Genomic DNA, 24,621 nt, shown 5'->3' with positions numbered 1-24,621 from the left:
AAAATTAATTTCAGCTTCTCTCTGATGAACAGGGCAAACAAACTTTACCTGATGTCTCTGGCAGAAAGACATCTGAGTCTGAGTCATTCACCAGAAAAGGTGGAGATGGAGGGTTTGAAAAGAAGATAGAGGCAAGGTCTGACAAGAACAGGTGAAAATAATCAAGCCAACAATAAAGCAAGTCATTTAAAAGAAAAAATGTAAAGAATAACATTATAATGAAACAATAAAAGGAGAAAGTAAATGGACAAAAACTAAAAACACAATAAAATCCATGACCACAAAATAAACAGACACGTGCCATATATATTTACATAAAATAAATAAATAAAATAAAACCCTTTAAATACTTCTCAGATTACACTTGTTTGATGTGTGATGTGTGCATATGGGGTTGGTAATACCACTGCAGTGTATAAACTGAGATTTAACATGCTGAAAGCTGGGATTTAATTCCCGTCAGTGTATCTTAATCAGGGCACTTTTTGATGCTATTTTGACTTTAAAGCCAAGACCTTTGACAGTAACAAGATTCTGTTTGACAACATACGTGCCAGCGAGCTTTATAGCTGACCCTTTGACCCCAACTAGGTGCCAATTAACTGTGGATTATGCTTAACCTAGGCAATGGGTCAATGACAATGTCACTCTCTTTAAACATTGGTGTTGCACATGTAAATCCATGAGAAACAAGCTAAATGCTGGTGAATGTGGTGATGTTAAATGCACTCAAATTTCTTGCGGGAGGGTGGAGTGACTGTTTGATTTGTAGAAAATGGTGAAAAATTACACCGGGAAAATGCAAAGTGGGGAAAAAGCCTACAAACTCTAATAATTTGGTAATTTTAGGCTTCTGTTTCCGGACTAAACTAAAGGAGAGGCTTCAAATTAAGTAGCTCGGAAGAAAAAACTGAGTGACAAGTTAATGAGTAAAAACCTGAACTGTTGTAGCATAGCTGCTTGTTGAAGTTAGACTACTCAGATTTTCATGTAACCAGAGGTAATATTTGAAAAGCATTCTCAGTCTGCAGCAGGCCCTGGGTTAATTGCATGCAGTTTTACTAAGAGGATTGGCATTTCTCTAATTGAAATAACAGTCAACTGCAACTTTTTTACCTTTGTTATAAATAAATGGATAATATGTTTTATTTTTTATTATGGAAATAAGGCAGTGATAGTCATATGAAGCCAGATCCCACCCCACACGGTGCCCGCTGGACAGTCAACCACTGGAACAACTGTTCCATCACTACTCGTTTGCCACTCACTATTACCCAGTTTCTGTAATTTAATATTTGCAGGAAGTGATCAACTTTAATTATATGCTTCTGCTGTAACAAATCATTTCAAACACAAACTGTCTGTGGGTTACCTGCCGATGATGACACAGCGGAGGAAGATCTGATGGCCTGAGCTGGACTTAAAGGATCCAGAGACAGAAGGTCGTTGTTAGTCAGCCTGCCGTAGTTACGAGAGAAAGAGAAAGTCAAATAAACGGACGTCACCTTTCTAATATAAAGCAGCACATTTGGATTCAGTATAAAACAAGAAGCACTCAGAGAGCGCGAAACCTCCACCAATGCAGCTCTCTCTCTGGGCAGTGTTTACTTTTAAGGGAATAGTATTTTATTTTGGATATGTTCATTTTGTTTTCTTTGTTCTTTTGTAGTGCGGTAAAAATCAGATAAGGGCAGCATGACAGATTTTAAATAGGTCTATATAGCATTATTTATCACTTTGATCTTCAGATCACAATCTACTGACCTTGAAGGAGAGGTTAGAGGTCAACTGTGACATGATATTTTAAATCTTTGCATGGTACTTTCTATTTGCACACTACACTTGTAAGAAGCATAGTTTCTTTTTGTCAAGTTGACCTTTTGGTGTATGTAAGCCAACTTTCAGTGGATGGTTAACATCACTCCACTCTACACTGTTAAAAAGTTTTACAATAGTTCCTTTAACACTTTTCGACCTATTGTGTTTACAGACAGAATGACACAGACATAAATGCTACCAAAAACATAACCTCCTTGGCAGAGGTAATAATAATAATCATAATAATAATAACTGAAATGTTCACAGACGGCGCAAACATAAAGAAAAATATGATCATTGGCACTGAGCAGGCAAAGGTTTGATGTTTTACTCCAGTACTCACTCGAATGATGTTGGCACTCTGGGTTTTCCTAGCTCATCACCTGAAGCAAGAGAAAAACAAACAGAAAAGTCAGGCCCGCAGTTCTTAACAGAGTGGTGACAGCAAATACACAGCAAGTTACTCAAAATCAAATTTAAAAAAAGATATTTGATAATTAAACCGTAAACCAGATTTTTTCCCCATTAAAAAAAAAAATTAAACCACCACCTACAGTACCACTGAAAATATATATATTTGCAGTAAGGTTAGATACAGGTGTTTAATTTTCTTATTTCTGCTTTGTAAAATGTTTTTTTGAACTTTCATCCAAATACTGCAAAAGAGTTAACACAGGAGGTTATGCTGTATGTTCAATATGGTGGTACCACTTTAAAACAAGGGATGAAGCAACTAATCAGGAAATGCCCTGTTCTTTTGTTCCCCTGCTTTAAAGCGCTGCCTTACATTGAAAAGATCCATATAAGCGACCTGAAGCAGCACTTCAAGCACTAGAAGTAAAAAGGTACTGCTGAGAGGACCCAGATTTAAAACCACACGTGTATTTAAGTCCTTCAAATTCAGAAACTGAAAGTTTTCAGTGAGTCAGTGATGTTAGCTGGGGGGTCAGCTGGCTTCAGAAGCTGTATGAAAGGCTCCCAGGAAGGGACAGCGATGAGGGCTGTGGAAGACATTTTAAAAGTGGAGGGGAAGGAAGGGTTGCAGGCCAACTACTGTAGTGAAAAAATACTCACCGAAGCCCTTAGTCTTAGACCTTACTGTAGACACTCCTGTGATCCCTGAGCGCATGTAAAGTATACATCTATCAATGCTACTAATTTTTGCAAATTGATGTAAATGCTATCAGTGTGTGGGTTGCAGAAAGCGAATGGGATTATCATTAAGTCTCATACAAACACTGACTATAAAAACAAAGTAATAAAAAGAAAAACAAGATAAAAAGAAGATTAAAAAAACTTTCTGGGTGAATAATCAGTGCTTTTACGCTTCTTTTATCAAAGACCTCGTGGAGTACAACAAACACGTTTTCATAAGCTCTTGGGGACATACACAAATTCAGCAAAACTCCCACAACTGTGCCAGCTTGCAGAAGGGAAAAGATAATTTCTGACATGTCCAAACATAAACAGTTAATTAAGCAATTAATCTTATTTGTACCATTGGAGGGAAATATCCCCCGAGCTCAGATTTATAGAAGGGAACAGTTATTTACTTTTTCTTGGGATGTGTTGGTTTTGGCTAGATTTCTGGATTTTCCCTCTTAAAGACAACCCCTTTAAAAACAACCCGGGCCAGGAAAAACGTGGTCGAGGAGTTGTGCAGTCGAGCCCCCCTCCACTTCATCCTTCACAGTCATGTAGCAACACAGATAAAGAAAAGGTCTGGAAGAAAAAAAATACTCACTGGACTGGTTCCTCCGCATCTGTCCCTGAAAGCAAAAACAGACAATGATTAATCAAAGATGCATATATCCCAAAGCCAATTACTAACCGATACATGTCAGAACTTTGTTTACTTGTTAACAAAAGGACAAAAAGGACAAGAAAGAGGTGTTCGCGCTCTTCAAACTGGACTTCACGAAGGGAGAATTGATCTACAAAGTGCAATGCGATGCTGAATGGATCCCTAACTTTCTCTGGGGATTAAAAAAAAAAAAGCAAATACCTATTAAAATACGTGTTAACACTGGTCAAAATTGTATTATTAATTATTCCCAATGGCAAAGGGAATTTTTTCCACTTAGAGTTCAAGACAGTAAATCACAGGACTACTCTCGACTCACACATACCAGACATTAAACCTAGGGTGAAAAATTCAGCAGCACAAAACCGTGTACGTAATCCCATATAACGATCAGTCAGAGACAGCACAGAGCGTGCCTCAAACTCTTCACCAGCTTCCTTTACAGATTCTTTTTTTTTCTCCTTTTCCTGCGACATAAATCTTCCCGGGTCCAACTGCGTTAACACAACCTATGTGAGATGCACTCTTCAGGTCCAACACTTTCGGCGAAGAATTTATTTCTTACAAGAATAAAGGTCAGGTTGGAGACGGGGGGAGACAAAAAAAAGAAACAAAATGGGTTTAAGGAACATAGCAAAAGCATTTAACTGCCGTTGAGCTGCGAGGCCAGGGTTTAGTCCCACAGGCGCTAAGCGGCAAATGGGTTCAATTATGGCTATTGCTGGCCACACACACACACACACACACACACACACACACACACGACTTCCATTGCTATTTCAATAAAGGGAACACCGTGGAGGGGAAACGAAACAGGAGGAGAAATGAAAAAAAAAAGACAGAAAAATGAGCACTGATGGGGGAAGAAAATCTATCAATAATTCACACCAGATGATGCAATGTTTGTCATCATCTTGGATGGAGTATATGTTTTCAGCTTTGTGTAAATATAAAATAGGCAGAGGGAGCAGAAAATAAACAAAAGGAGGGCATATACAATCTAAAGACTACGCTGGTATTTCAATTCAAATCAGTAGTGACAGAGATGAGAATGTAAGGGTGGGTTTAACTACAAATCGGTGACAGACAAGGTTTAAGGTTAAAACTCCCAATCGAAATTATTTATTTTTTTGCACTTAATAGAAAAAACATCTCTGTAAGCTTGAAAGTTATCTTTATAATTAATGTCGGTGAGGGGGGGGGAACATTTGTCAAAACTACGTAACGAACCCAATAAAGTATTCATAAATAACCACAACAGAGTCCTGTCTAGAATAAATGGGCTTCAATAAAACCCAAAGACTAAAACCAAAGAAAGAAACGAGAGGGGGGAAAAACAGAGTGAGATACGACGCAAATGGCGAGGAGGAAAAGCAATGAGAGCTGAGGCTGAGAGAGACGGCCAAAGTTGGGAAAGAGGATGCCGTGACAATCGGTTAATGGTGCAGCCAGGGAGCGAGGCGGGTGAAACCCACTAGACCCCCTTAGCAACACTGAGCGTGCCCCTCTCGGCCGCTCCACAACACTATTAACAACAGCAGCTCAGTGCACACAGGCTGTGCGTTTGCACACAAGCCGTAGTGGTTTTAAAGTTTAACGACAGTGGCTATTTTCATGGAGCGCCAGAGAGTGATTCAGAGACTGAGAGATGATGAGGGACAAGGACTTGAATGGAGAGCTCCATGACTGAGGTCACAGATCGTGTGTATGTGTGCAGACTGCAGAGCATTGCTGTAAAACATTCCCTAAAGAGCTGAGAGTGTGTGTGTGTGTGCGCGCGCGAGAGTAAGAAACAGCAACATCAGACACTTAACTCAAAAATTGTTTCTGAGTTCTTAATATTTGAAAAAAGAAGATGAAAGAATAAGTGATCCTAATGTTGCTTGATATTAATCTAAATTCTAAGAAAAAAAGAAAAAGAAAAAATTGCACAAACATGAACCTCAATGAATAAGAAAACAATATAGCATGTAAAATAAACATAAAGCTTTTCAATGTAAAAAATAATAGCTTCAAGAAAGAGTAACCAATGGGAAACACCTTTGATAAATGGCAGTTTAATCTGCCCTACGAGGGGACGTTTTTACATTCTCGTGATGCCCTCTAGTGTTACACAAGCAGAGCAGCCTCCTTCTGCAGCAGGGCAAGGTAGCAACAAGTTTATCTTTGAGGATTTTACTATTTGGTGTGCTATCAGTGTCACGAGCCGTACCGAGGTTGAAGGCGACAGGATGATGTTTCCAATGGAGGCCTTGAGCTCATCGATGTTGGCTTGGTTCTGATGAACGCCGTTGTTTGGCTGAACGGGCTTGATCTGCACGTGGAACTTCCTGGGTTCGTCTTCATCCTCCGAGTCGCTGGACGAGTAGAAGGAATTCTCTTTGGCATGTGAGCAGAGAAGTTAAGGAGGATAATGGCAACAACCTCAGATCAGAAACATGGGCATAAATCTGAGTTTCATTTAGCCTTGTTTAAAAAAAACCTCAACAACTCCAACGTGCCTAACAAGCGAGCCTGGCGCTGAGACAAACAAAAAAGGATATCGTTTTCATTTACTTCTGGTCTGATGCAGAAACCCTCTTCATCAACTTGAGGAACATTCTGCAAAAACACAAGCAGGATACGATTTTCCTTTCTTCCACAATTTATTTTGAGTTAACACAAAGTTAATTTTACAGGATGAAATCCTTTGTTAACGCATCTTTTCTTTATGCTGCTCATTTCAAACTAGATAAAAATAACTTTATTTTGTCAATTTGTTCAGAAAATTGCTAAAACTTCATGTTAAATTGTAAATGATACATTTTAAAAAGAAGGTTGATTAATACCTAACTTCAAAAGGCAAAAAATTCCAATTAAGTCTAAAATGGTGTTTTTGCTTAGATATAAATTTGTTGTAAATGAATGGGTACAATCATTCATGTTGAGGCTTTAAATAATAAAAAATATACTACAATTGAAAATCAGTACACATATTTATAGATACATAAAACAACCTAAAACAAATAAAGACCGGGTTAAAGGGGTGATATTATGGTGATTTTTCACTATCTCATCCTACACAACCAAATTTGAGAGCCCTGTAAATTCAGCGGAATCACACAACACCTTATACCATTAGGGACACGTTTTGTAGGATATTAAGATTTTTAATGAAATGCATTATCTATGTCGGTATGAATATTTGCTGCGCATGTGTTAGAAAGAGACACTATGTGTAAGAGTGACGTTAATAGCTTGCTTACAGCATTCTGGATGTCTGCAAAGTATCCAGGCGGAGCACCATTGGCGGTGTTCTACAAGCACAGAGAGGGATGAATACGTGAATACGTGAACAAGCACATCCACAAAAAACTGAAACGAACGGGAACAGAGAGATGGAGAAAGTGACCGGAAAATCATTAAAACAGAACATGGCGATAAACGAACGAAGATGTTTTCCACCTCCTGCTGTCTGAAATCAAGATAACACAACAGGGTGAAACTCAAAGATTATAGTCGCGGTCTGCGTCGGTGAAAGTTATACTCACAGCAGCCTCGACTTCTGTTGACTCCCTGGAAGACACAAATGGTCACGTGATCATGACTAAGAAGTGAAGATGAGTGAAGATGCATAAATTGTGCTGTGGACTGGAAATACGAGTCTCTACTCACGTAGAGTCTGTGTCCTTGTCTTTCCTCCGACCTGGGATTAATAGTTTTCTTCTTCTGGGTTTGGCTCCTTAATACATATTTAAAAAATGAAGAGCTTTAACCACAGATTTATTTAAAAAGCATCAGTTTTCAGACATATTTAATATTTGTGTCCCTCAAATGTGTTTCTTCTTTTACAAAAAGGCTTACCTTCAGCAGCAATAGCTACATTGCACTCCTCAAACTCAATGGGTCCTAAAAAAAAAAAAATCATTTAGGTTCATTTGACATACAAAGGGTCAATGACCCACTGCTGTGAACGTTGTGAATGTGAATCACGCAATGATCACACAGACACACACACACACACGCAGTCTGCCGTGCAATGCAGCGAGTGTATACAAACAAAGCTAGGCTGCTCCCAGAGGGCAGACAGGGTCAATAGCAGAGTCAACTGTGTGTCTGGTGGCCCTTACAGAGATGGCACAATCCCTCCTGGTTGACACGAAGCCCCACTCTACACCGTCACATAATCTTTCTCACAGAGAGACGCTTCTAAGCACAAAACCTCACCGCAACCATGAACCAATTCCAAATCCTTGCAGGAGCTCGGGTATTTTCAGCAAGCGGCAGGTGTGAAGGCTAAACTGTGGTGAAACTAAACCCGGCCGCGTGACACACGCACAGTTACTAAACCCTACTACGAAAAAGACAAGCGAGTGCAAGATTACATGCGCTGAAGTGTTTAAAGACACTCAGACAAATCTGCTCTTGAGCTTTAAGTAACGCCCTTTTCTCCTTCACTCCCACATGTAGAAAACGGCGAGAGAAAGAACAAACCATAAACAAACAAACATGATCGACTGAAATCGCTGAAACATCCTTGGCTAACAGGCAAATCCTTAAATCGGTTCCAGCAATTGATCGGTGCATCATTTGGAGTGAAACCAGCCATGAATTTATATGGACAAAAACAACAGCAACAAAAAACCAAATAGTTTTTGGCTATTTGGAAACGTCATTTAAATGATGAGAAAACAAAAAACAACAACGTTTACGCCTAATTTACTCCTCGTCAATTATGCATATTTGCCTCTAACGCCCTGCACTTTGATTGTCACGCCGAGTAGGCACTCACACACACACAAATGAGAAGTAAGGCATGCAATGCGTGTACGTGTCAATCAGCCAAATCCACTAGATCAGGCGGTGCGTGCCTCTGTATTCGTGTGTAGTTACAATCCATTTAAAAGACTCACGCCTTCTTAGGTACACAATTAAACAAACAGTGGTTAATTAATGGTTTTAAATGGCAATGTGACTATGACTATTAGCTCTTAAAATGCGTGACATGAAAGAAATGGGTGATATACTGCACATACCTAGAAAGCTTAAGAGTGTACACAAGATTAACAGGAGGCACAGAAAGATATACAGAGAAAGAAAGATGGGGCAGGACCCTCCGGCAAAATCTGCAATACACTAACAGGGCTTGACCTGAAAACAACAAAGCTAATGATATTTTAACTCAAAATATACACAGCAGCAGTCCAATGCAGTCCCCTGCCCCCCACCACCACCAAGAAGAGGCCAGTCACGAGCAGAATCGACGCATTGTTCTGAGTGTGCGATGCCGACTGAAGCGCAGGGAAGCGGCGAGTCACGAGAGGCATGCGAGCAAGTGGAGTGGATAAAGCTCACCGATGACCGATCTACTCTACTATGCAATATCGGGCTTCAGCACTGCTGGCAAACACACAGCGGCGGCACGGAGGGCTGTTGTGGGTTTTGAGTGAATGAGAGCTTCGTGCCAATCAAAGCAGCCCTGGCGTGCTCATTCAAGAAGACTCACAGAAGGAGGCGAGAGATAATTTCATCATCCCTGTTCAATCAGCTTTAAGAACATGTGAATATATGTCGAGTGTTGCTTTTTTGGGTGTTTTTTATAAGGAGAAGAAGAAGAAACACATCATTAACTTATGACATCAGTGTTTATTTACCCATCAGTGGTAAAAAATAGTCAAACAAAAGTAGTGGACGGGGTTGAAAGATTACCCTGTGCCATCGGGATGTTTAAAAAAAAAAAGGCTGTAGGAATCTGCATGAGACCCAAGCAGAGCAGGAATTCTTTGCCACCGGCATCCTGCGATCCCATCTGACAATATTTATCCACACAAACAGCCGAAAATGTCTAAACACCAGATGCATGAATATTACCTAAATCTGGACAGACATTAGGAACTGTTTAAGCATCTCCTAAACAGACAGACGACTTTGTTTATACAGGGGAAGATGTTTCTTTTCTTTCTACTCTCTGTGAGGGAAGCATGCAGTCACGCATGAGAGGAAGATGGATTTTTTTTTTTTTCAAATTGCATATGCTTCACATGGCAACTGGGAGCCAGAGAGAGGGGTGGAGTGGTTTGCGTGTCTGGCCCGCCGCCAGTTGACAGCTCAGCTGGATATCGTTGAACACGCCGACCCCCCCTGCCTCGCAGCGTGTCACTTTGGGATTGTTTCCGCAATAGAAAGTTTATTCAACCTCTCTCTCTCTCTCTCTCTAAAGGCTCCAGACCGGCCATCCGTTCAGCTATTTCATCACGGGGACAGACGGGTTATTTTTCTGACAGGGCCAGGGCTGGTGAGCAATTCCTAATGAACGCGTTTGATACGGGGAAGGAATTTTCTGACCGTTTTTTTTAAGCGTCAATTAATACTGCTGTCCAAACAAATGAAGGCCACCACTTCTTAGATGCAGCGTCTGGACACAGGGGGGTCACCGTTTGTGTACACACAAACACAGCAGAGGTGACCCCTCTGCGCCCGTGACCTGACGTGATGTAGTACAAGTGCACAAGGGCAGCTTGTAATATTGCAGACTGGGTTTTGAGCTATGTTGCATGATGAGACTACAGAGGCTAATGCCAGAAAAAAAAAACAATACGTCAGAGACGCTGTAAAAGAAGGAAAATATCGACCAAGGAGATAAGGGAATGAGTGCGTGTGCGTGAATGAGAGGGAGGTAAGGGAGTGGAGCCAAAAGTGTCTGTGGAGTTTTCCCTTGATTATTGTGGCATGGCAAAGTTTACACAAGAGTTATTGTTGAGCCCTGACCTCCTGAAGAAGTTGGTTATGCCTGCTTAGCCTGTGAACACAGCAAAGCCCCCGGTGTGTCACATGCTTACTGGAATGCCAAGCCTGCCTACCTTTACAGCAGATTACTGTGATTGACTCTGATGGCCCTCTCTCCTACCACTAATTGCCCCTCTCTATATACCCCTCCCCTCTCCACAAGCCTGGGTCAGAAAGAAGCCCCCCATACCCCCTGGCAACAATTTCTTAACACACAGTACAGACACTGAAAAATATAAATTACTCTAAATAAAACATACAGGACCCCGGCGGCTTACCTGGTCTCTCTTTGCCCGTTCCTTTGCTTTCAGCCAGTTTCTGGATTAAGCTCTCAACTGATGTGTTCTCGATGTTCCTCACAAATTCATGGTGGACCTGGAAAGGTTCAAAAAGAAATCAGATTTACCCATGATCTTAAAATTTATAGTCTTCTTTAAATGAGGTTGTGGTGATTTTTAACTGATGTAGTGCTTAGAGCGAGTTGGTCAACTAATGGTAGAGTTTGTTTGTTACTTGTATAAAAGAGGTCATTTGGGACCACTTGCCAGGTAACATTTCTCTTAAAGTGTGATAAGAAGATGATGTGCATATTTAAGTGCTGCCTGCAAAGCCAGATTATATTTTCCTCTAAAATCTGGCCTGTTTTTTCACTGTGCAGTAGCTATACAGCTCAGTTACAATGTACTTAAAAGTTGAAAAAAAAAGGTCTTTACCCTCTGCAAGCAAATACCTACACAAATGAAAAAAACCTCAGTATCACAAGCCAAGCATTGATCTTTAGTGTAGCTACAGCGCTGTTAGAACCCCCCCTCAACTCAGTGATTCACGTTATTACCTCCATGCAAAATGAGGGGGGTGTGAGCAGTTTGCTTTGTCTGTTTGTTTGTGGGCACAATTATTCAAAAAGTTTTGACCCGGGGCTTGGCCCAAGTCAGAAGTGACTTTTGGAGCCCATCAGAATGCAGGAATCCAGAAAGCATTTGTTGCTTTTCAAATCATAACTTTGCAGACAAATATATTTAATAGAGAAAAAAAAATGGGAGAGACAAGTAAATATCACAGAGGGGACATCCTTTTGGATCCAGAGGCTCAACTGATGCATGCCATGAAGGTTAATTTACTGCCTTGGCAGACGTATGCAATTTTGGACTCCTCTTGTTAAACATTTTCTCTGCATAACTGAATCAATTAAACAAGGAGAAACTGCTCTGTTTGATAGGTCATTTATAATGAGGCACATTAAACTTAATGACTGCTTTTAATGTCAATATCGTTAGCTTCATAGCATAATTGCCTAAGTCATTTGACTTAGTCAAATGACTTAGGCAATTATGCTATGAAGCTAACGATATGTTTGATTATAACATGACAGAAACCAGTGTCATTCGCTTAATAATCTTTATGAGCACATATCTGACACAAGTAACAAAATTTGTGAGACTGGAGATTTTCTGGGTTTCAGCAGTAGTCTGTTTGTGGTCCGACTTCTACTGACAAGTACTGTATGAACACACCAAGAAGCCTCGACTGAAAGCCCCAAAATACTGACCGTTGCCCCCCCCCAGATGATAGGAATGGTTAGCAATAGGTTAGTGCTGCCACTTGCTTTATGATATACAGGAACGGAGAGCTTCCTGCTGTTCCTCAGTAATATGAGCTGTGTTGCCTTTGGTCGGCATTTAAAACCATTTGTTTTGTTTATTTTGCATGCGGAGAAATACTGTACTTTACTGGCATTCTCTTGTGTCAGGTTGCATCATTGTTGCTGACACTGAGATACCCTTTGGGTAGTGTGAGAGGAAGGATAGTGTTTGCTTGTTTGTTTTGGATGTGCGTATGTGCTTGTGTGTTTAGTGAGGGGGAAGTGAAACTGACTGACTGAGCCATCTCAACAAAACCATTTAGATTTGCGTGATACTGTAAGCGCAGAGTGGCTCCACTATCGAAAACACGCATACGCACACATATGTGTTTGCCCCCCGGGCCCCTGTGGCGAGGTGGAGTGCATTAGCCTTCTGTGCCCTGGCAGGAGAGGATGTTGGTGGGGGTCGGGTTGAGGAGGTGGGGGCAGGGAGGTTGCAGTGGTGAGGAAGTGTGCTCAGTACAGTACACGCAATCTGTCAGGTGCTGCTGCCATGATGGAGGCTACTAATGTCATCAACCCTCACTCCCCCTATCTCTATCTCTCTCCCCCTCTCTCTCTCTCGCTCTCACACACAGACAAACAACAAAACTCCCAGAGAGTCTTTCGCCCACATGCTCGAAACATGTATCTGCCTTAAAGGTATCCTCGCTCGCACACAAACGCTCACTTACCAAAACAAACACAGCACGCACACAGACAGACGCAACTACCCTTATGTGAGTTCAAAGCTCTCTGAACAGCAAACCACACTCAAATATGGACCAAACATACCTTTCAAATCTCCCATGCCTACCCAGCTTGTCTGAAGAAACTTGTATGTCTAATATTATCACTGCGGTTTTTGTGTGTTTGTGTGTGCTAGCCTCTTTGCTGGCATGATACAATAGTAGTGCCGGTAAAGAAAATGGTCCCTTCACCAGGCTTGTACCATCTGCGTCCAATGATGAACAGGTGGCAACTGTTTTTTTTCTTCTTCTTCTTCTTTTCTTTTTTTATGTAGGACAGGTAAAAAAAAAAGAAGAAGTAAAAAACAAAAAGCTCAAACAATAAAAATTGTATTTTAAAGAAAATGGCAACAACACTAACAACTGTAGTAAGTATGTTATGTTAAACACAGACACACGGAGTGTTGTGGAAAAAGTATTTGCCTGATTTTGTTGTTTTGTTTTGTTTTTAGCTCAAACAAATGGTAAATGGTAAATGGCCTGCATTTGTATAGCGCTTTTACTTAGTCCCTAAGGACCCCAAAGCGCTTTACACTACATTCACACACACATTCACACACTGGTGATGGCAAGCTACATTGTAGCCACAGCTGCCCTGGGGTGCATTGACAGAGGTGAGACTGCCGGACACTGGCGCCACCGGGCCCTCTGACCAAACAAATTTCAATATTAGTCAAAGATAACCAGGGTAAACACAAAATGCAGTATTTGAATGATGATTTCAGTTATTAAGGGGAAAAAAATCTATTCAAACCTACCTGTCCCTATGTGAAAATTAGCCCTGTGAACCCTTGTTTCACCCTAGGCAGCAGGAACTTGAATAATATGTTTGCAATACCTGGCAATGAGTCTTTCATACTGCTGTGGAATTTTAGCTCACTCTTCTTTGCAGAATTGTTTTAATTCAGCCACATTGGGAAGGTTTAAGTGTGAATGGCCTGTTTAAGGTCATGCCAAAAAATCTGAACTGGATTTGAGTCAAAGACCTTGATTAGGCCACTTTTTGAACCATTCAAAAAGTGGACTTGAGGTGGACTTGCTGCTGTCTTTTTTAAGTGCTCTTGAGCTTCAGGACACAAACTGATGGGTGGAAATACTCCTTCATGACTTCCTGGCAGAGAGCAGAATTCATGGTTCCATAAAGGGCAAGCCTAACCCCTAACCCTTATGGAAAACCATCAAAGTCCCGAAGCAGCAAAGCAGCCCCAGAACATCCCAGACCATCGCACTACCACCACCATGCTTGACTGCTGGTATGATGTACTTTTTATGAAATGCTGTGTTAGCTTTAGACCAGATCTAACGGGACTTGAACCTTCCAAAAAGTTCAGCTGTTGTCTCGTCAGGCTACAGAATATTTTCCCAAAAGTCTTGGGGATCGTCAAGATGTTTTTTGGCAAATATGAGGCCTTTGTGTTCTTTTGGTCAGCAGTGTCAAATTGAACTCTCCCATGGATGCCATTTTTGCCCATTATCTTTCCTATTGTTAAATCATGAACTCTGACCCTAACTGAGACAAGTGAAGCCAGCAGTTATTTAGATATGGTTCTCGGCTCTTTTGTGACCTCCTCGTTGAGTTGCTGATGTGCCCTTGGAGTAATTTCGGTAGAACAGGCACTCCTCGGAAGGTTCACCGCTATTGCTTTGTAAGGCTTTCCCAGCTGACAGTGTTTCTCGGCTGTTTCTTTTGATAGTGGCATAATGAGTTGCTCTCTGTGAGCTTTTATCTTACTTCACGCTTTGTCAGACAGGTTCTAGTTAAGTCATTTCTTGACCCTAGAGGTTTAGTGAAGTTGAACTCAGCTTTTTTTTTTTTTTTTTTAAAACATGTGGTTACGGTAATTACAGTTATTTCATGATTTAACAGTTGGGTCAATTACTTTTGCACACATGTATATTTAGATAACCTTTTCCATTTAATAACTAAATTAATATTTTGTATTTACTCAGGTTATCTTAGACCAATAATAAAATTAGTTTGGTGATCTTAAACATTTAATTCTAAAAAATGTGCAAAAACAAAAAAACCTGAGAAGCAGTAGTTTTTACGTCATATGTACATATGTTGAATAGTTTTACACACTCTTCTTCTACTAGCAGAAGCCTTGTAGATATTTGTGAGCATGTATGTGGGATTGTATACCTGGTGATGACTTTAACAGGCCCCTGATGGCAGTATGACTGGTGGTGTACTAACATAAACAACTGATCAAATCCTTTATGAAAGATTTATAAACACCTGTTTATATTCATAAGCAGGTGTCTGGCTAACCGATGAACTGATAAACATAAAGGTTGCCTCATGGTAGGGGTTAGATTAGTGGAGGTGCTATGCTGCGGTTCTGCCCATCACCTCTGTATCTACATCGTGATGAACCCTAAAGAGGAAACAGTTTCTAACGTTTGACTTTAGTTTTGTGGTTTTCACAAATGTTTGAGTCTTGGTTCAATGCTACACCCCCTTTAGAATACATTTTTAGAACTTCTAACTAAGAAACACTTGTTTAAAATCAGAGAGTTCACATCTCGCAGATTTTTGTCATCATTTAAATGAAAATGTGAAACAGTTCTTTAGCTGCTGACTTTCAACCACAAATATAATTTTTTTCACTGTCATTAGTAATATTATTGCCTTTTAAGAAAAAATGCTCCAAATAACCGAAATGCTTTTATGTGGGAAAACATTTCGGTTTGTAACTTTTAAAAAAATATGTGCGTAATGCGTAAACATTTTTTTTTCAAGTTGTCCTGGGGCTACAATGACACGTCAATAAAATGACATCCAACGACAGAAAATAAGGGCACTAAAACAACTTTTATTAACAACTGTTATTCCCAGCCGTGTACACTGAAGAGGATTTCTTTTTTAGACTGTCCACAGCTAGACTCTGATTCTCTTGGTGGAGTTGCGTCGCCCTCTACAGATCTTAAGGGAACTACAGCAGCAGCGTTAGCACAAAGCAGCTACAGATTAATGAAACAGAGCAGCAGATTGTAGTTAGGTATTCTGTGTGGCACTGCTAAGTATGAGTGCTAAATAACTAAATGAAAAGCAATCTCTGGTTCACGCTGAATACTGATTGATGTAGTTCTGAATGATGTTTGAAAGCCTTCACAATTGTGCTTGATGCCAAACCCAAACACACTGCTCCAGAGAGGAAAAAGAGGCCCGTGCAGCACTTTTTACTACCATACACAGTATTTGGCAAAGTCTCTGCCCTTGTGGAGGTGCTTTCGATAGACTGAGAGGGAGTTTTGATCTGAGAGGGAGTTTTGATCAGTTTCTAATTGCTTGGCATAAAAGGATGAATGGACCATTTCCTGCTCCTCGGTTAAATTATTAGCGAGATCAAAGACGACACTAATTGATATGACGCACAGTGAACCCAGTGAGCACAGCCTCAGGTCAGCGAGACACCTACTCCACCCACAGGAATGTCTGTGCGTGTGTGTGTACATACTCACCTCTCCTATCTGAATGTGTGTTTCATCCACATACAACGAGTACGACTGAATGATCTCCTTCATGTGGAGAATGTGGTTTTCTTCGATGTCTTGGAATTTCTGTAAGACAGGGTTATAATATTAATGGCACAGCGATGTCACTTTAAGAAGGCTTCACCTGGTTAAGAATTAGTATTTGGGGGGGTAACTATGTATATACAAATATGTGGTCAGCATACATTAAAGGAAATAGGTTTGTGCTACGTCATTTAACAAAAATCTGTGGACATTTAGTTCTTTCTAACCAGCTGTTGAACCAAAATATATATATATTTTTTTGTCTCTTACAGGAACCTGTTTGTGCAATCTGTCTCTATGCAGCAAAAAAAAAAGGAAAAACGAATAAAAAAGCTTCAAACTTGAAAACAAATTAATTGCATGCCAAAAAATCTTTATAAAAAAAACGTACAAGTCAAAGGCCAAATGTGAGACTTTGCTTCTGTATTTGGTTCCTGTGACTTTCTTTTGGTGTGTGTGTGTGTATGTCTGGGTGGTCTCTGGCTCAGGAGCACATATAGCTCCTCCCACCAAGACTCAATTCTGGACGTGACATATAGTGATGAGGATTCATTTCAAGTATGGTGTGGACCACAAACTTAAATGCTGGTACTTACTTCCATTTGTGTGTGACTCGGGGCTTTGAGGGTAAACCGAGGAGAATGAGTATAAATAATCATAAACTGGAAAATCGCAGGGGGACCGGGGGGATTGAGCCTTTCTGACCACGAAAACACCGGATAAAGAGCATCCGGCCTCTGCATCTACACTTCAGAGACTTGCATGCAAAATAAAACTGCGCTTTTGTCTTCTGCCATGATGACAGCTCGCACAGGCTCACACACAGACAGTCAAAGGGAACACACATGTCGGCGACACGGTGATGTCAGAGAGCACATGTGTTCAGTGTTTATAATACACGTCTACATGTGTTGCGCTGGAGATGAGCCGTAGACTGTAATTCGGGGGAAGCGGCAATGCTGCCTTCTATAGGGGAAAACAAAACCACTGGGCTAACTGGAACCAGCTCTGGTGGCAGCGCTGCTGCGGTTCAGGAGGACACTGAGACCAAATTCTGTTGATCTGATTTTAATTTGGAGTTTATCTAATCAGCGCTTCAGATGGATTCAATTACACAATGATTCCGTTAAGGGGGAAAAAACACAATCTGGAGATGATACAGGGCTCAAAGCGTGGAACAGACACACACATGTGCGCACACACACAGAACTAACAGATTTACCAACAAAAGTGCTGCATACCACAGAGATAGACAACAAACAGAGTTTGTGAGCATGCATTTGATTAAAGCACATGCACAAAGAAGGAGGGAGAACCAGCTAATAAATACCTGTGCAGTTTCTGTCATCTTCTGTTCAAACTCAGACTTAGCTGTGGCATATTTCTCCACGTATGATTTGTAGGTCTCTGTGGCTTTTTTGGCTTTCACTCCAGCCTGCAGAGCATAAACAAACAGATAAATGACTATCAAGTGTTTGTATATTGGAGACAATGACTGTCAGTCTTTCAGGCTCCTCTGACAAAATGGCAAGAAAACCGATCTCCACTTAACATCTGAAGCCTTTGGGGTTGAACTTTCAGTATAGACTCCTCTATTAAAGCACTTCATCATGCCTTATTACCAGACCATGATTATGTGGGAGTGTGTACGTGCGAGTGTGGCCTCCCACCTTGTCTACATCTCTCTGGGTGGCCCCCTCCTTGCGGAGGCGTTCCTGCTCCACAATTTTGGCATTATAGTTCTCCTTGGACTTCTGCAGAGCCTGGAAGATGCTCTGGATGTTCTGGACGGCCTCAAGGGTAGACGCCACCTCTTCTTTTGTCTGAAAACACACATGTCATATAGGGTAAGCCTAATAACAACACGCCTTGTTTAAGATGCGAGTTTGAATGTGTCTGAATGTGTCTGTGCAAACTGGCTGCATGTGCCTTTGGCACAGTATAGCAACTAGCAATTAATAAACTCAAAGCATCTGATCCATTCTTAAAGCCTTTCGTCATTCTCATGGATATAAAAAGAGGTCTTTAATGGAGGGTAAATGCTTATGAACACTAAAACCACATAAAAAACCTTGCTTGATCATCTGTTTTACTAATTAGCATCATCCCTAAACCCTCTCATGTACTCATTATGACACCATTATGTTGTAATGCGCACATCACTGGATAAAAAAGAAAAAATGTTAAGTATTTTATCATATTATGTTATGAACACATTTATCTAAATACAGTCTTATATTGTTTTAGCAAGAGAGCCAAGAAACATAAACAGCTGAGAGGAGCAGGGAGTTGTGGGGAAGTGATCAAGAGAAACTGTGACCGCCTTTTTGTCATGCTCTAAGCACAAACACAACTCCCCTAATGCCGAGCTCCTATTTTACATTGTGCTCCGTGGCTTCATGCATCAAATATGAGTTCATCCTGCGTCTCAACAAAACGAGGTGGCAGAGTGAGGTGTAAAGAAATGCCTCGCAGAACGACACCACGAGCACATCACTGTGGTTTTGTCAAGATGGAATCCGCCAAAACTATATCCCCTCTCTTGTACATGGCTTACTTTCAGCTTCTTTGACTCTGAGGACAATCACTAGAGTGTGAAACAATTTGTAATGGTGGAAGGTTAGAATGGGTTTAAATTTAAATAGTTCATTTTGTTCAGTGAAGACGAGTTTGTGTCAAAAGTGGAGCAGAAAACCACTGTAATCTAACTGAAAGAAAAACAGCATTGGTGCAATCAAACCTCAATTAGTATTTACAGGAATGTAAGTATCAAAAATGCATGGTTCAAAATGTTCTCTTACTGGGCATTCATGCGGTGTCAGAGTAATAGGAAAATACGCTTAGAACAACTTGGAAAGTTTGAGAATATTTTGATGCAAGAGTTGGCTGAATGTGACACAAAAACACAGAAAAAATGCCACATAAAAGTAATCATTGGGTTGATGCTAAGAAACTTTAGCTAACAGTTCACTGTAACTGCTTAATGTGTGTCACTTTCAGCTATCTTTAGTTAATGAATTAGTTAAAATCACATCAGGTTCCAGTCTCTGTTTGCTGTCTGTACAGAGGTGTGTAGATTAATCAGAAAGTGAAAAGTTGTTATTATTATAAGGAATTCTGACAACAATGGATCTGAAGCAATACTGGAAACAACTATAAAGGTTTTCTACAAGTGATCTGAGGAAGAAAAACACTTTTTTTGTACTTGTCATTTTTAATGTTCAACTTTAAAAGCACGCAAATAGAAAATCAGAAGACAGACTTCATCATATTGCACTGTATCAGTATTTTGTGTTCACAGTTTCTCCAACACCAAATGTCCTTACCTTTTTGTGTGCTTTGGACTGCTCTTCCACATATTTCTGAACCTCTTTTATAAGTTCCTGTAGTTTCCTCACAAGTTCCATGTGACAACTGGCCAGCTTCTCTGTTGAACCTTTAAACACGTCCCACATCGGAGCAAATGTCCTGTGATAAAGAAAAGAATATTTACATAATTAAATTCATATGAATTCATTCAAGCATCTTCTTTAGAAAGTCATATGCATCGCGCTTATTATATTTAACCAAAAAAATTAAAAAGTAAACTAATTGAAAAGAAATTGTAAAACTAAATAAAATAAAATAATCTAGAAAATATCCTACATATAGTTTTGAGAATGGATCATTTGGTAACATTTATTTTTACAAACTACCTGATGAGGCTTTGATGGACATGTTTATTGAGGCTTTGTCTAGAAGAATGTGAGTCAGCTGCTTTTAAAAAGCTGATTGATTTTTTTGCTGAATTTCCTAAATCCTGGCTCTGGCATTTGCCATAAATACAATAATAATTAAAACAGAATAAAACTAACACTGAAATGAATAAAAACAAAACATTTTTAAACAATAAAAACTAAACTGAAACTAACAAAGCTACTTTGCAAACGAACTGAAACTAAACTCATTAAAAAACAAAAATTAAAAACGAAATCTAACTAGAAAACACAAAACAATGATAATAACTCTGGTACTAACTAGGTCCGATACTGACCTAAATTACTGGATCGGATATCGGAGGGAAATAAAAAATGTAATCCGATCCATTAAATATCAAAAAAGCACCTCAAAAAACTTGCGACGTGACATAACTCGGCTCATAACCGTAGTCGGAGCAGTGTGCTCACGTGATAGAGCGGCTGTGTGTATTTGTAGCCTCCAATCCGGCATTTCATCTCAGAGGAAGTGATCCCAGGGAGAAGTAAAGCAAATGTGTAAGTTCATTTTGAATGTTTGCAAAGCATTCCTGCGTTAAGCTTAACAACTGATATATGGAGCGACTGACTCTTCTCTCTCCCTCCCTCTCCTGTTTCTACTTCAATCATGAAACTGATCAATGATCAGCTGATCGGCTTTTCTGTCGCGAGTCCGTCTCTCTTTTGTTTATCGCCAACTTCGCGCCAGAAAGAGGAAACCAGCGGCTGAACAACAGCAGCACGTTTAAGCTTGATAAGCTGTTGTTAGAATTTATTTAATATAACTTTCTACACCAGGATCCTTTTCTATGCAGCTGACGGCTGGTAACTGTGCAGGGGCGGATCTAGCAAAGTTTAGCCAGGGGGGCCGATAGGGCATTAACAGGGAAAAGGGGGCACAAAGACATACGTTTCTTTCTTATTCTCATTTAAAATGTCTAGCTTTTAATAAATAATTATCTGAATCTTACACCCAAAGTTTTAATCTGATGTAAAATGTATAGAAGTCCATTACTGTACAGGGAGTGCAGAATTATTAGGCAAGTTGTATTTTTGAGGAATAATTTTATTATTGAACAACAACCATGTTCTCAATGAACCCAAAAAACTCATTAATATCAAAGCTGAATGTTTTTGGAAGTAGTTTTTAGTTTGTTTTTAGTTTTAGCTATTTTAGGGGGATATCTGTGTGTGCAGGTGACTATTACTGTGCATAATTATTAGGCAACTTAACAAAAAACAAATATATACCCATTTCAATTATTTCTTTTTACCAGTGAAACCAATATAACATCTCCACTTTCACAAATATACATTTCTGACATTCAAAAACAAAACAAAAACAAATCAGCGACCAATATAGCCACCTTTCTTTGCAAGGACACTCAAAAGCCTGCCATCCATGGATTCTGTCAGTGTTTTGATCTGTTCACCATCAACATTGCTTGCAGCAGCAACCACAGCCTCCCAGACACTGTTCAGAGAGGTGTACTGTTTTCCCTCCTTGTAAATCTCACATTTGATGATGGACCACAGGTTCTCAATGGGGTTCAGATCAGGTGAACAAGGTGGCCATGTCATTAGTTTTTCTTCTTTTATACCCTTTCTTGCCAGCCACGCTGTGGAGTACTTGGACGCGTGTGATGGAGCATTGTCCTGCATGAAAATCATGTTTTTCTTGAAGGATGAAGACTTCTTCCTGTACCACTGCTTGAAGAAGGTGTCTTCCAGAAACTGGCAGTAGGACTGGGAGTTGAACTTGACTCCATCCTCAACCCGAAAAGGCCCCACAAGCTCATCTTTGATGATACCAGCCCAAACCAGTACTCCACCTCCACCTTGCTGGCGTCTGAGTCGGACTGGAGCTCTCTGCCCTTTACCAATCCAGCCACGGGCCCATCCATCTGGCCCATCAAGACTCACTCTCATTTCATCAGTCCATAAAACCTTAGAAAAATCTGTCTTGAGATATTTCTTGGCCCAGTCTTGACGTTTCAGCTTGTGTGTCTTGTTCAGTGGTGGTCGTCTTTCAGCCTTTCTTACCTTGGCCATGTCTCTGAGTATTGCACACCTTGTGCTTTTGGGCACTCCAGTGATGTTGCAGCTCTGAAATATGGCCAAACTGGTGGCAAGTGGCATCTTGGCAGCTGCACGCTTGACTTTCCTCAGTTCATGGGCAGTTATTTGGCGCCTTGGTTTTTCCACACGCTTCTTGCGACCCTGTTGACTATTTTGAATGAAACGCTTGATTGTTCGATGATCACGCTTCAGAAGCTTTGCAATTTTGAGACTGCTGCATCCCTCTGCAAGATATCTCACTATTTTTGACTATTTATGGCACCAAAACCAATGCCACTTTCAGCCTGTCAAGTCCTTCTTTTGACCCATTTTGCCAAAGGAAAGGACGTTGCCTAATAATTATGCACACCTGATATAGGGTGTTGATGTCATTAGACCACACCCCTTCTCATTACAGAGATGCACATCACCTAATATGCTTAATTGGTAGTAGGCTTTCGAGCCTATACAGCTTGAAGTAAGACAACATGCATGAAGAAGATGATGTGGACAAAATACTCATTTGCCTAACAATTCTGCACTCCCTGTATATAGTAACTATTAAGTCTAATATACCCTAGTAAGCTATACTACTTTTTCCTTTGGGAAGGTACCATCTGTGCAGTCTGCAATTCTGTTGAAGAAAGATGTTGAATCTATTTAATTATTCTTGAAAAATAATTTATTTCTGCGCATTTTTTTTCACACTGCATCAAATTAAAGTTGATTACGTCGATTAAGCATCACGAGGTGGAGGGTGGGTGGTTCCCTATTTTTTATTTTTATTTATTTTTTTGCTGGGAGTTTTAGAACCCTGTTGGTTAGGTTGCTTACTCTTTAAAATACCAGAATAGGGAGGATGGAGTAGGTTTAAGTTTATTAGATTGATCAGTGTTGCTGAACTATGAAATATTTTGGGTGCAGTGTATTTTTTGCATACAGGTATAACAGAATAGCTTTAGTGTTTGTTGTTGTTTGTTTTTTTAACTTGAGTATGAACTTATACAAAAAGCAGCAAGATATTTAAAAAAAACAGTTTTATTGATTAAAAAACACACTATATCGGATTCATTTCGGTATCGGCAGATATCCAGATTTATGATATCGGACATAAAAAAGTGGTATGTGCCATCTCTAGTACTAACCCAAGCTGAGAAAAGTTGCCAGCTGACTTGGCAAGTTTGGTCATTGACCTGGCATAGGCCTCCTCAATAGTACTCCTAGAAGAGAGCAAGAACAAGAAATTAAACACAACACCACAATATATAAGCATGACTTTAAATAAACTGTTCAAATAACCATGAGTTTATACTGTTATGTCAACAATGTCAAAATAACAATTATTCTTCTCAAAACTAGAGGATAGTGTTAGAGTATGATAAAGTTTTTCCAATTCACTTGCAACTAGGCTGCAGCTCAAACGGGACACGTCGCTAAGAATCTGCACATCCAGGCCAGAAACACCCACTTAGAACTCGCAGCATAAATGTTTGACCACATGCACCGTGTGTGGGCAAATAAATGTGGTTTGGCCTGGGATTTGGTCATAAACCTCATGCGGAAGATGACAGAGTATGAAAGCTAGTGTTTGAACTGCATGCTTCTCTCAATTTCCCTTTTTATTCCTGTATTCTGTAACAAAGTGACAGTAGTGGGGAGAAAAAACTGCAGCGGTGTTGTAGTGAAAGCGTGAATTTTGCATTTGTGTCTCCCGAACGAGGTCAGCCAGGGGGAAGCAGGTCAAATGTGCACATAGGCAAATGCACACACCCAGCCTAGGCACACGCGCACACACATAATCACGCACAGGATATTGTGACACTGTCTGCAGCACGGTGGAGATGCCTGCACTTCTTCTTCTGCATCTTTCGATAGCCTGGGTTGGGAATTCGTTTTTTAAACTTTATCATGTCATAAATGCTCCCAAGCATAACTACAGCCCTTACATTAACCCTAAGGAAGTTCGTGTTGTACTTCTGAATATTTAAATTCTGTGCTTACACATTGTGGACGCATACAAGTTTGACAACCATTACTATTACTGGACAGCTCCTCCACCACATTAGACCTCAGAATACCTTTTAACTTCTTATTCAACGACATACAACGTCAACGTCAATGGATTTTTAAAAGTGACTGTTGGTTGCTTTTAAGTCCTTCAAATGAAACTGTAGAGCATAAATTGTTAAAACAATGTGTCATACATTTGTGAATAAGTCTACAGTGTTTGACGCTTATTGTGTGACACACATGACAGGGAAGTGAATTTAAATTTAAAGACACTTTCTTTTCCATATTTGATATCCATTCTCTCATGGTGAATAACTATAAGCTTAATAATTGATCATTTTTACGTTAACAAGGGTGCTTTTTGTTTCTCGCTTTACTTCCTCTTCTGCTGAAAATGAGAAACGGACTCCACGCCGCCTCTTTCTCCTTTCCCTCGTTCAGTTTTTTAAGCTCAAACAAACGTGAAAATAGGCACCATATTCAAGCACTGGGACCTAACAGCTGCTAGTAATGGACTGGTAGTATTTTTGAAAGCCAAAG

The 24,621-nt window shown here is 40.2% G+C and overlaps 1 protein-coding gene across 7 annotated transcripts in view; it reads right to left on the bottom strand.

The window, feature by feature from the left end:
- The window catches only part of fcho2 (FCH and mu domain containing endocytic adaptor 2), a 50,288-nt gene that overhangs the window by 13,775 nt on the left and 11,892 nt on the right, over positions 1-24,621 (bottom strand). For 4 of the 7 annotated variants that reach the window (XM_026173272.1, XM_026173275.1, XM_026173276.1 and 1 more), the window contains exons 3-17: positions 23,217-23,291; positions 19,606-19,747; positions 17,950-18,102; positions 17,610-17,714; positions 16,223-16,321; positions 10,666-10,762; positions 7,466-7,510; positions 7,277-7,343; positions 7,153-7,177; positions 6,868-6,918; positions 6,166-6,223; positions 5,835-6,010; positions 3,563-3,587; positions 2,162-2,201; positions 1,373-1,458 (exon numbers count right to left, since the gene is read on the bottom strand). In XM_026173272.1, coding sequence (XP_026029057.1) covers positions 1,373-1,458; positions 2,162-2,201; positions 3,563-3,587; positions 5,835-6,010; positions 6,166-6,223; positions 6,868-6,918; positions 7,153-7,177; positions 7,277-7,343; positions 7,466-7,510; positions 10,666-10,762; positions 16,223-16,321; positions 17,610-17,714; positions 17,950-18,102; positions 19,606-19,747; positions 23,217-23,291 — 1,244 coding nt within the window. Of the gene's footprint in view, positions 1-48; positions 139-1,372; positions 1,459-2,161; positions 2,202-3,562; positions 3,588-5,834; positions 6,011-6,165; positions 6,224-6,867; positions 6,919-7,152; positions 7,178-7,276; positions 7,344-7,465; positions 7,511-10,665; positions 10,763-16,222; positions 16,322-17,609; positions 17,715-17,949; positions 18,103-19,605; positions 19,748-23,216; positions 23,292-24,621 lie in introns of all 7 variants that reach the window. The other 3 variants (XM_026173271.1, XM_026173273.1, XM_026173274.1) reach the window with 1 other exon arrangement.

This window comes from Astatotilapia calliptera, chromosome 7 (assembly GCF_900246225.1).
Source record: "Astatotilapia calliptera chromosome 7, fAstCal1.2, whole genome shotgun sequence".
Lineage (NCBI taxonomy): Eukaryota > Metazoa > Chordata > Actinopteri > Cichliformes > Cichlidae > Astatotilapia > Astatotilapia calliptera.
The sequence above is the reverse complement of the archived record's forward strand: the minus strand, read 5'-3'. Positions and strand labels throughout refer to the sequence as shown.